Source organism: Amblyomma mixtum, chromosome 8 (genome assembly GCF_055824585.1).
Source record: "Amblyomma mixtum isolate Tamu chromosome 8, ASM5582458v1, whole genome shotgun sequence".
Taxonomy (NCBI): Eukaryota; Metazoa; Arthropoda; class Arachnida; order Ixodida; family Ixodidae; genus Amblyomma; species Amblyomma mixtum.
This window is the reverse complement of record NC_143019.1, coordinates 7,248,945-7,260,437: the sequence shown is the minus strand read 5'-3', so window position 1 is coordinate 7,260,437 and position 11,493 is coordinate 7,248,945. Positions and strand designations below refer to the sequence as shown.

General features: G+C 49.6%; 1 protein-coding gene across 1 annotated transcript in view; it reads left to right on the top strand.

Annotated features, from left to right (window-relative positions):
- Positions 1 to 196: 196 nt before the first annotated feature.
- The window catches only part of LOC149331226 (echinoderm microtubule-associated protein-like 2), a 190,227-nt gene continuing 178,930 nt past the window's right edge, over positions 197 to 11,493 (top strand). Inside the window, exon 1 of the mRNA XM_089556401.1 lies at positions 197 to 467. Within this exon, the coding sequence (XP_089412527.1) occupies positions 446 to 467 (22 nt within the window). The 5' untranslated portion in view covers positions 197 to 445. The remainder of the gene's footprint in view (positions 468 to 11,493) is intronic.

Genomic DNA, 11,493 nt, shown 5'->3' with positions numbered 1-11,493 from the left:
TCAAGTTACTTGTATTGTATAAAACTGCTAGTTTATTCTTTACACAAATGCAGAATAGCTCTCAACGTCTTAAAAGAATGCGTTTTGAAAGCACGCACTTTCTTTAACTTGTTTAAAGGGTTTTGTTTATTCCGAAATCGTTACGTGTACCACGCAACTTGGCTCCGTTGCAGCGACTCTGTTCCCCTTTAGATACGTGATGCAACACAAGCGAAAGGTCAATTTCGAGCGGCCGCAGTCCGGCCGTGCTGTTCGCTACTGTTCTAAGAGCTCGTCATGCTAATCGAAAGTGTCATAAGCCGTCGACCGCGGTCAGCGTAGTGCTAAGCGCTCTTGGAGCTGCGCGCGCCGCGTCACACATCCGTAGCGTCGATCAGTAGCGCGGCGCCAGCGAGCACGCAAAGACGCTCGCTCTGCTCCGGATAGCCGCATCGGCGGCGACAGCATGGAAAACATGGATCCCCTCGGTGAGTCGATCGTCAGCGACGATCTGTTTCACACTATTTCGTTGCTAAGCGGCACCCGCCGCTGTCTTTCCTCGCATCATCTTGCAACGTTGCACATCGTTACGTTGCGACCCATACGACGAGACGCTGAAGCGTGCGTCATTACGCGCAGTGCGTTAAAACGAAAAGCTGGCCGTTTTTGCAAAGCTGCGATCGCGTTGTATGCGGTTCTCCTAGACCCGTAACCATTTTTTTTCTTGGCTCGCGTCGCGGCTTCGCGACTGCCGCCTGTTCGGTTATCGCCGTAAAGAGATAACGGCTCCCGTAACTGTCACAGCGGCGCCGTGTGTGATACTTCGTTCCGTCCGTGTGCCCTTGTTTCGTGGTCACAGCCGCGCGTGGTGGTGGGCTAGGCGAGCCTCGCCTTTCCGCGTCATTGGGCGAACGAGATCGACGCGGGTTCGCTCCGATCACCGTTGGATCCGGGTTTGTTTCGAAAGCGCGTCAATAATCTTCGAACCCCGTCGCGCACGCGCTCCTGGAATCACGCCGCGCGTTCCCTAAACCACGTCCTCCCGAGTCGGATATGCGTGCAGTGTGGCGTGACAGAAAAAAAAAAAATCGCTGCCGTCGCATTTATTGTATGCGAGAGCGCGGTTTCGGAGGGGATGTTGTAAGAGCGGGGTTTTTTTCCTTCCCTGCATTCCCCGGAGTGTAGTCAGCGTTCAGCCGAGTAAAGTGGTCGCGCCGGTGACTAGAAGAAAAAGGGACGTAAGGCCGGCGCAGGGGAGAATCAGAAAGCGCCGGCAGAGCCGAACGAGACGCGGTAAAACATATGTGACCACCGATCAGCCTTGGGCGCCGTGCCAACTCACACGCCCCCCCTTCGAATCGCCCATTGGGTTTTCTGTCATAGCGAACGAGCTGAGTGTCATTCGATCTGAATGATCTTGCTTCTTTTAAGGGCGTGTTCGTGAGGTGTTGCAAGTAGGGCCAAAATTAGAACACGAGTTTTTCTTGTTTATTTTTCTTTTGCTTGCCGTCGTTTTCGTTCGTTCAACCGGAAGCCATAACCTGGATCACGATGGTTTCGTTTTATAACCGTTGTGATTGTCGCTCGGCATTGCGCAGTTCTTGGTGGCGTTGTACTACTACTATATTGTCTTCGGAGGAATGATTGATCTGTTCTTGCGATTGTTTGTTTTTCAGTTTTGAATCAAAATAGCTATCAGTGCCACGAATTAAAATTTTTAGTGGGAACAAAACAAGAAAGCCAAAGATCACCACTTTTTTTTTTAGTGATCGTTAGCCTCGTAGTTCATACGACCCCGTGGCAGTGATCATAGAATTTACTTCTGTGTCGCATTTTATACTCGTTTCTCCCTGAGCTTTTTGCTGATTTTTATAGCTCGTTTTCACAGTATGTTTCGCATGAAAAATAATGGTGTTTGTACGTGCCCGAGTGACGTAAGTCGAGAAAACAGTACTATACATTTCGCATTATGCTGAAATCATCTCCGTGTCGCCTTTTACGATGATTGTCGCTTTTGGAACCGTTCCGGTCGTTGCTTATTTTGTCCTAAAGGTCCCGGTAGGGGTATTACAGAAAAGAAAAAACTAAACAAATGAGGGTACAACGTGCACAATATACCACAACCTGTCACGTATCACAGTCACAGTAATTTGGCAGTGCGTTTTCTGTTGTACTTCGAAGCTTCTTGAATTTCAGTGGACTACGCTCAAGTTACTATAAAATTTCGCAGGTTGTAGTACTCTTCGATAGCAACGGTCAGAAGCGATTTGTTAAATGCGTCCGTAGAACTGTGCAAGCGTTGAATCCTCGCAGAGTAAAAAAAAAAAAAGAGCGTAGGGACGTCAGATTAGCAGGTAACAACAGGAAATTGGGAAGGTCGGGATTATTAAAGTGTATATGTATATCTGCAGCGCGCACTTCATCGAATTTCGAGTGTCGGAAGACACAGGTGTAAGTACGTATGCATTTCAGTAATGCGTATACGGATGTCGTAGATGGCAGCAACAAAAGCTCATCAGTCTTATTTGCTTCGGGAGGCGTCAGGCCAATTTGCCGATGTTTTTGTGTTTAGTATTTACGTTTTGGTTTTCAAGCCACTTGCGCGTTGCAATACGGTAAGGCAGCTCGAGAAAGCTCACTCCAGACAACGCATTTGAGATACCCCGTGAGTCTTTTTGCCGCCTGTAGTTTTACATGGGCCTTTGTTATCGTGCCTAAAGGCAGCGAGATTTCGAACATGTTTTTTAACGGAGATATAGTTACTTGGGCTCAAATATTTTTTGACCTGCAATTTATTTGAATTCAGTACAGCCACATTCGATGTTTCGTATACGTCTCCCGGCTAGTCTGTGCTCGGTGATGTAAACTGAAAGAAAAGAAAATGAAAAAAAAAAAGATCTCGTGAGGGCCTATGTTCCAGTCATTCCACTCATTGCTCTCGAGAAGGTCTGGGCCGAAGAACATAGGAGTACCGTATACCTATACGTTCTACGTGTTCATCCGTGTGTACAGTGACGCCGCTAGGTGCAAGGAGGTCACAGTTATTAGAAGGGCACAGCGAACGCGTCGTTGATCTTGAGGTTCATGACTGCCGTCGCGAAGAACTGTTTTTCAGTGCTTTCTTATTTATTTATTTATTTATTTATTAATTTTCGCACGAGCGCCGCTATTGGTCGTCCACCTGGGGAGCGGGGGCCAGGCCTCTTCTCGCGCGGTGAAGACGAAAGGGCTGTTGCGAATGTAACGCTTCTTTAGTAGCGGATGTACGGTCCGCTTTCTCGGGGAAAACGTAAGAGAGAAAAAAAGAAGAAAGTTTTGGGTTGGGTGCGTATTATTCAGTGCGTGACAGCTACGCGCTGTGGAGAAAGGCTGGGCCGGCCAGGCAGAGCGGCAAGGCATGCGCGCCTTCCTCTCTTCTTTTTTTCCTCGTTATTTCCTTTCTTCTTGCTATTCTTTTTCGGTCGTCACTGCGGCGATTCCTCACCCGTCTCTTCTCCTCTGACGCGCTACCCTTTGTTGCGGCAGTCGCTCGCGTGCTGATGGGAGAATCGGCGCGCGTTTTCTCCCCGTCACGGTCGCGCGGGGTTTCGTTCGTGCGAGCTCGGTTTCGCGATTCGCCTCGCGACCTTATAGGCTCGAGATCTTTGCCCGGCGACCGCCTTTCTTTCGTTTACTGACGCTTCTCTCTTCTTTCCTTCCCCGGTTTCTTTCTCCTTTCGCGTTTTCGTTCTTTTGCGAAAGCGAAGCTTTTTTGCTGGCGCTGCCGGCCTGGTTCGAAATTTTCGCCGAACACTCGTCGAACATTGGTTCGCTTCGCGACTATCGAAACTTCGAATCGAAGCGAATTTTCGCTGTCTGCCAGGCGCTGCCATACTAGTCCAATAAGGCTTTTTTCAGGCCTGAACGTGTAAAGTGTTTTCTTAGTGCGAAATTGATTGATTGATTAATTGATTGATTGATTGCACCCGCCGCGGTGGCTCAGTGGTTACGGCGCTCGGCTGCTGACCCGAAAGGCGCGGGTTCGATCCCGGCCGCGGTGGTCGAATTTCGGTGGAGACGAAATTCTAGAGGCCCGTGTTCTGTGCGATGTCAGTGCACGTTAAAGAGCCCCAGGTGGTCGAAATTTCTGGAGCCCTTCACTGTGGTGTCCGTCATAGCCTGAGTCGCTTTGGGACGTTAAACCCTAAGAAACCAAACCATTGATTGATTGATTGATTGATTGATTGATTGATTGGAGTCCGTCTTTCGAAGTCCATTCGCCCGTTCCAGTAAGCCGAACTGTGAGGCGAGTATGTCTGTATCAGTTGTCCCTTTTAAGCGTGGGAAGAGTGAATGGCTAATTCGTTATCCAATCTGTTCGTCGCGTATGCAGACTTTGGGCAGTTTCCGAAGGCAGTTTCCTGGGATATCGAGAGGCATTTCGTGCAAGTAACTTCACGTACCCGGCTGACGGCTGTCTTCTAAAAAAAGAACTAAAGGAAGTAAACCATTGTAAATGTATATGCAGTAAAGTCGTGTTTAGTGCACACCGGGGACAACTGGCAGTTTGTAATGTGTAATGCTGTTAAAAAAAAAGATCTATTTTTTTATTTCTTTACCTAAGTAGTGATCGGGACTAGCTTGATGGGGGCGGGTAAGTCGCAGAAATGTTCTATTTTTTTTTTTTTTTGTATACGCCCGTTTAAATGCTCCTTTTCTTTGAGCGCTTTGCAACGACGCATTTGGACTCCGAACTAGCGCTGGTCTATATTTAATGGTTGGGCAGCGCGGGTAAAACCGAGAGGTCTTTCAGTAGTTCTTTTTTTTGGGGGGGGGGGGGCGGCAATTCAGCCGGTTTGACGCAGCGGCTCGGCGATATAGGACGATAGCGCATATACATAGAGGGCGTGTCGCGCAGGCAGTCGTGCTGTGCTAGCTGCGCGGCCTTCCGCTTTAACAAAATGCGCGGCGATATCCGCCGCCGTTGGCGCTGAGTGAAAAAAAAAAATGTACACAGCGGAATCTCGTTGTTTCAAACTCTCTTTATTCGAACTTCCGCTTTATTCGAACTGATATATGCATCGTTCCCGTCAACGCGGCGTGCATTCAAAGTCGAAACTACTCCGTACCATAATTCGACCAATTTTCGGTTCGCATCAAAACTCGAATTTTCGGAATTCGACTCTGCTTTCGTGCTTGGCACCAGTGTGCTCTCAGTGACGAGTTAGACCCTCCTTTCTTTGTTTGCTTTTATTTTATTGTTTGCGAGCAGCATGTTTTCTGTGGCTGTGTATATACCATGCGCCTCGCGTCGCGCGTGAGCTGGTTTTTCGTTCCACTTTTCACCCAAATCGCTCTGCCCAATCTGTCGTGGTGCTTTTAATCCGCCTGCTCCTGTTCCTGAAGCCCTTATGGGGCTGCGGGAGCTATAGTGTTTCGCTTCCTCGTTGGTCAAAGTGGCTCGCCACAGCGGGCGCATATGGTGTACGCACTTCGTCCCCGTTCACGCCTTCAATTATTTTCCGTTTGTCAGAGGACGCACGGTGCTGGCATAGTGGTTGATCAAAAAAAAAAATGTGGTAGGGTTTTAACTCAGTTAAATAGAGAAAATATGGGAAAGCATTTAATAATAGTAATAATAATGATAATAATAATAATAATAATTACTTTTTTCATGTCATATGCGGCACATGACACTGGAGGCTGGCAGTAAACGCTCTCATAATTGACTGCTTGACAGAGCCGCAGGCCACCAAGCACTAGACAGCGGTACAGTGTCATTGCTTATCTAAAATGAAATACAATGCAGTACACAGTACCCTCTGATCAGTGAAATTAGCGGGTTAGCGAGGGATAAAAAAGTGGTAAAAAAAGAGCGATAGCGAGGGTGATAGGTATAGGACGAAGACAGTAGGAAAGGGCAGTGGAAAGAAGTTACTGTATTCGCAGATATATATACGAGGATCGCATTCACAACAAACGCGAACTGCATGAAATTAATGACTAATCTTACAATGGCGCTCAGGTGTCCTCACGCAATTCCAGTCTGTGCGCGTTTAGATTTCGGGATCGCGTCATCCGATCTTAGCGGTAAGGCCGTACAGGTGCTACCCCGGGCATCTAATTCGCCTTTATCGACAAGACGAGGCGCGCCATCCGGGGAGTGCCGGAAATTCTCCTATGGAAGGCCCTGGCCTCCGAGTCACACGACGCGCACAGGTGATCTCGGAGGCCATGGGAAGGCACAGGCGCGATCCAGTTCCACGGGGCGCCAACATGCTCCTGCCAAGTGGCAAGCGTATGTGTGTGTTTGACAGCTGCCGCCATCTGTCGCATGCGCCTGTCACTAGCTTGTATACTGCGCATGCGCAGTATAGGAGCTGCTGGTTTGTTTTCAACCGGTGGAGCTGGGAGAGGAGAGGCCCGCATGCGCAGAGCACTCGTGTGAAACAAAGACCAGCGGGAGCTGAGTCAGCGCGGGTATAACGGCCTGGGACGTTGTTTGCAAAGGGAAAGGACAAAAAACAATACAGAGAAATAAATCGATATGCAAGTGCAATGGGAACAAAAGGCGTTGCGCGGAATTGGCGTGCGATATGCCTGTGTGTATACACCATGCTGCGAGCGGAAATCGGCAGTTCCCGCTGACCGCGCACTGCATGGGCTATCCCGCTGATTACGCCCGCCGGGCGACAATAGAAGCCGCGTTAATTATCGCAGCCAATCTTTATCTCCTTTTCCCTTTCGCGGAGCGACCCCTTTAGGTGCGCGCCAATTTAATCCTCGCGCTGCCCGGTATCACGTCCCGTTTGATCGCGGCGGGCACTCGTTCGGTGTAGCGGTATTGCTAATTGCCGCGCGACTAATTGGCTGAAACGTAAAATGCATTGATCTGTCCGTAATTAGCTGACTCTCGGAGCGTGCGCGTATATTCGTTCTCGGGCAAAGATTCTGCAGTGAGTGGGAAAGTGTTCATATGCAGTAATATTGGCCCAAACCTGCATGCACACCTTGTTGACTGTCGTGCTTCCACTTGCTGGCGGATTACGGGCGGAATGCATGGCGGGCGGAAAGGCGTGTCTATCTCGAAGTGATTCGTCGTTTCGGTGTCCTTCAGCCGGCGCGGCTTACGTAATTGCGCAATCAGCGGCGTGGAGCTACATATACTATATATAGGGTTGCGAATGAGAGTGAGGGATGAGTGACGGAGGGGCGGAACTGTTTCGATCGATCCGATGGGGGTGCGCTCGCGGTGAGCGAATCTCATTGCTTTGAGCGTTAAGGGGACATGAGAGGACAACTCCGTTCAGTTTTTGTCCTTAGGAAAAATCGATTTTGTGGCTCTTTTTCTCCATGGCTGCGTCGGTCGATGTTTGTCCGGCAGCACAAGACTCTTCTGTTGCGCAGAAAATTGCGTGTAAAGCTTTTTTTCCCACCACTGCATTCAAACTTGCGTCGTCTGCACCGAAAAGAACTCCGCGGGACGGTCGCCGTTTGGAAAAGAATGGACACTGTAAACAAGAGTGCGCCTATATGGGAGTAAAAAGGGGAGGAAGCTTCCCCTATAAAAAGGAAGGAGGACAGCTTACTCCTTTTTTATTCTCATATAGGCGTATTCTTTTTGACTCCCTCTGCCGCTCCGGGGTCTAGTTGGTCGGTGAGTGTTCAGAAAACTGCTCCGGGCCGATGACTAAAACACGAAGACATACACAGAACAAGGACGAACAAACAAAACGCGATTTTTATCCTTTTTCTTCGCTCGAGCCCACATCTTCAACATTCTCCGAAATCGCTTCGCCGGCTTTTAGGCCACGTTCTCCACTCGTCACCACTATACGAAGGGCCCGCTCCTATCCGAGGCCTATACAGCGCGAGGCTGTTATCAACCGAACGGTGTTTCGTTTCTGCCTCGCAAGTGTCCGTTCCCGTTGTGCATGTTTCGGGGCGGCGGCGTGCCCGTTTTGACACGGAACCTCCTGCAAGGGTTCCGTGTCTCTCACTCCGGTGTCCGCTCTATCACTCCGGTAGCTGGCACAGCGAAAACAGGAAACCGTTGGGGCAGCAACTGTCTGAAAAATGATGATATAACGAGGAACTGGGGTTTAGCGCAGCATATAGCATCATCTACGCAGCGAGGCACAACTCGCGGTGATCTGTCAGCCTCCGCTGCCGTCGTCGTCGTCGGCATGAAATTTCAACACCCTCTATCGCGCGCGCAGTTCCGGAGAGGTGGGGGAGGAGGGGGGGAGGGTACATTTCTCGCTTCTCAGCAACGCGGCCAGGTCCGGTTTTCAGCCGACGCCGTCATTTCGTAATTTTTTAAGGCGAAAGCCTTTAATGGCTCATACTGTCATCCGTTAACAAAACGTGCCACACTCGTTTAACTCGGGAACTAGAAAAGGTAGAAGAAAACCAATGGTTGCTTCAGATAGAGGAGGAAAAAATGAACCTTGAAGCCAATTTTGATGACTGTAGAGTAATTAGTTAATTAATTATAGGCAAAAAATGTCTAAACTACGTCGAAATAGCGCATACGTCGATTAGCCACGGGAATGGTGTGACGCCATATCCACAACCCGCCGCTGCGGCCCAGTGTTTACGGCGCTCGGCTGCTGACCCGAAAGACGCGGGTTCGATCCCGGCCGCGGCGGCCGAATTTCGATGAAGGCGAAATTCTAGAGGCCCGTGTACCGTGCGATGTCAGCGCACGTTAAAGAACCCCAGGAGGTCGAAATTTCCGGAGCCCTTCACTACGGCATCCCTCATAGCTTGAGTCGCTTTGGGACGTTAAAACCCAATAAACCAATAAACCAGCCACCGGAAGTCGTCACGGCATAGTGAAAATTGTCGCAGAATGGTAGGAAAAGCGTCGGGTTTGTGTCAAATTAGATGGTAATATGTTTAATTAAGCGTAATTAAGATTTAAGATCCCCGAAACGTGTATAATTTGGGTATCGGTATAGCCACGGGAACGGTGCGACGTCACATCCACCGGAAGTCGTCGCGGCATAGTGATCTCTCTGTGATCTTGAGGTTGCCCGGGAGGAGCAACCTCGGTCCTGCAAGCTCCGCACCGGTTGCAGCACCCGATATCGCGGGGAAGTGTCGCATCGCACTGCGCCAGGAGTGCTATGGGGACTCCCAGCTATCTATGAGTGTAAAGTGGAGAAGGACCAATTCCGCATATATGGGCTGGTTAGCCCATTAGGCTTACGCGTCATGCCCTTAAGGCGGAGCTTGAGTGTCCACTCCACTTTTTCGCCGATCTTTGCCTGACCCCTGCTTGACCTTGAAAACCGATCCTCGAACCGAAACCGAAGCGAAAACAGGAGTGCGGGCGCACCTAATTCGCTTTTAGCCAATCCACGCTATATCGTCCGCCATTTTTTTCATCTTCGTGTATGTGTCGTCAAGGAACGTTTTCTCTTTTTCTTTTTCGCTGCGCTTTAAATAGACGCGGCAAGACTTATTTTGGACATCCATTGCGATAGCGTTTATTATATAGAATTCGGAAAATAACGAACGCGTTAGGTGTAATCTCGAACCTAATGTTAGCGATTCGCTGGATTTCTACCGAACAGGTGCCATCGCTCATCCCTCTGGAGGCCAAAAAAAAATTGTGTGTGTGTGATCCATGTACAGTCAGGCAGTCGGGCCTCGAGGCAGAGCTGCACTACACTTTTTTTTTCCGAGAACACGCGTCCCGTAAACTTTTGATCGCATGCGTATACTATATGCGCGATATCGCGTCGTTGTCCGTTCTGTCGTCTTATGCGCTTGCTTTAACTTTTTCGTGATGATAAATTGCGGCCAAATAAGCGCCGCCTCGCGGTTTATTTTGAGAATGGCTGCTTTGTGCGTTTGGACTTCCGAACCGCTGGCTTCGAGGCAGTGAAGTTCACTAGATGGAATATCGGTACCGGAGCCGTCATGTTGTTCAGCTGTATATACTGTTGCTGTAAATGCCACGGCGGTCGCATTTCGATGGAGGCGAAATTCTAGAGGCCAGTGTATACTGTGCGATGTCAGTGCGCGTTAGAAAACCCCAGATGATCGAAATTATTCGGAGCCCTCCACTACGGCGTCCCTCATAGCCTTAGTCGCTTTGGGACAATAAACCCCACAAGCCGACTGTTGCAGTAAGTAATAAAAAAAATGGTAGTTTTTAACGTATACAATCAAACCGAGCAGGCGTGCCAAAGCGTGTGTTCATTCTTTCGCCTCTTCTTTCTGGCATTAAACCCCACCCGCCGCGGTGGCTCAGCGGTTGCGGCGCTCGGCTTGTGACCCGAAAGACGCAGGTTCGATCCCGGTCGCGGCGGTCGAATTTCTGTGGAGGCGAAAATTCTGGAGGCCCGTGTACTGTGCGATGTCAGTGCACGTTAAAGAACCCCAGGTGGTCGAAATTTCCGGAGCCCTCCACTACGGCGTCTCTCATAGCCTTAGTCGCTTTGGGACAATAAACCCCACAAGCCGACTGTTGCAGTAAGTAATAAAAAAAATGGTAGTTTTTAACGTATACAATCAAACCGAGCAGGCGTGCCAAAGCGTGTGTTCATTCTTTCGCCTCTTCTTTCTGGCATTAAACCCCACCCGCCGCGGTGGCTCAGCGGTTGCGGCGCTCGGCTTGTGACCCGAAAGACGCAGGTTCGATCCCGGTCGCGGCGGTCGAATTTCTGTGGAGGCGAAAATTCTGGAGGCCCGTGTACTGTGCGATGTCAGTGCACGTTAAAGAACCCCAGGTGGTCGAAATTTCCGGAGCCCTTCATCATAGCCTCAGTCGCTTTGGGACGTTAAACTAATAAACCTAATCTTTCTGGAATCTGCATCTGCGCGTGTCCGCGTTTCTCGCTCTTCATCTTGGCCCCCTCTCTCCACTCGGCTGCAGGCGGCGCGACGCCCTCCCCCCATTGGCTGCAGCTGGCGCGAGGCTCCTCCGAAGTAACCCGAGCTTACCCGAGTTACTCCGAAGCTTCACACAAGACTCTTAATTGGGTTTGACCCCGTTAAGTTGTGCGTTCTCACTAAAAGTATTCCTCGTAATGTGTGATACACGCAGAATTTCTCCAGTCTGAGCGCATGTTTACTCGTAAATTCTCGTTTTTTCCAAATGCAGACGCGAAAACCCTGCGCACGAAGGTGAACGTACGTGGTCGTGTGTTTCGAAGGCATTTTTGAAACTCTCGAATATCTCCGCGACGTTCCGTCGGCTCGAGTGACATTTGAACCGAGTGCCGTTGAAAAACCTCGTGTAGCGTGCAGCACACAAGACCGGCATTTGAGTCGAGTGACCTTCGATTCGACATCTCAGACGCCCATGCCATGAGCAGCATATGCAAGTTAGCCGCGACAGTAAAATGCGCGCGGTTTTAAAACCGATTTCAAATCGTGACCTGTGTATATGCTGTAAAAAAAAAAAAAATATTACTGGCGATCAATGCTGTGACGAACGCTATAGCATGTGAGCTCCATTTCGTGAGCAGTTTGTAATGACCAACTGAATTCATTCACAGCAGTGACAATTTAAGTTTCACT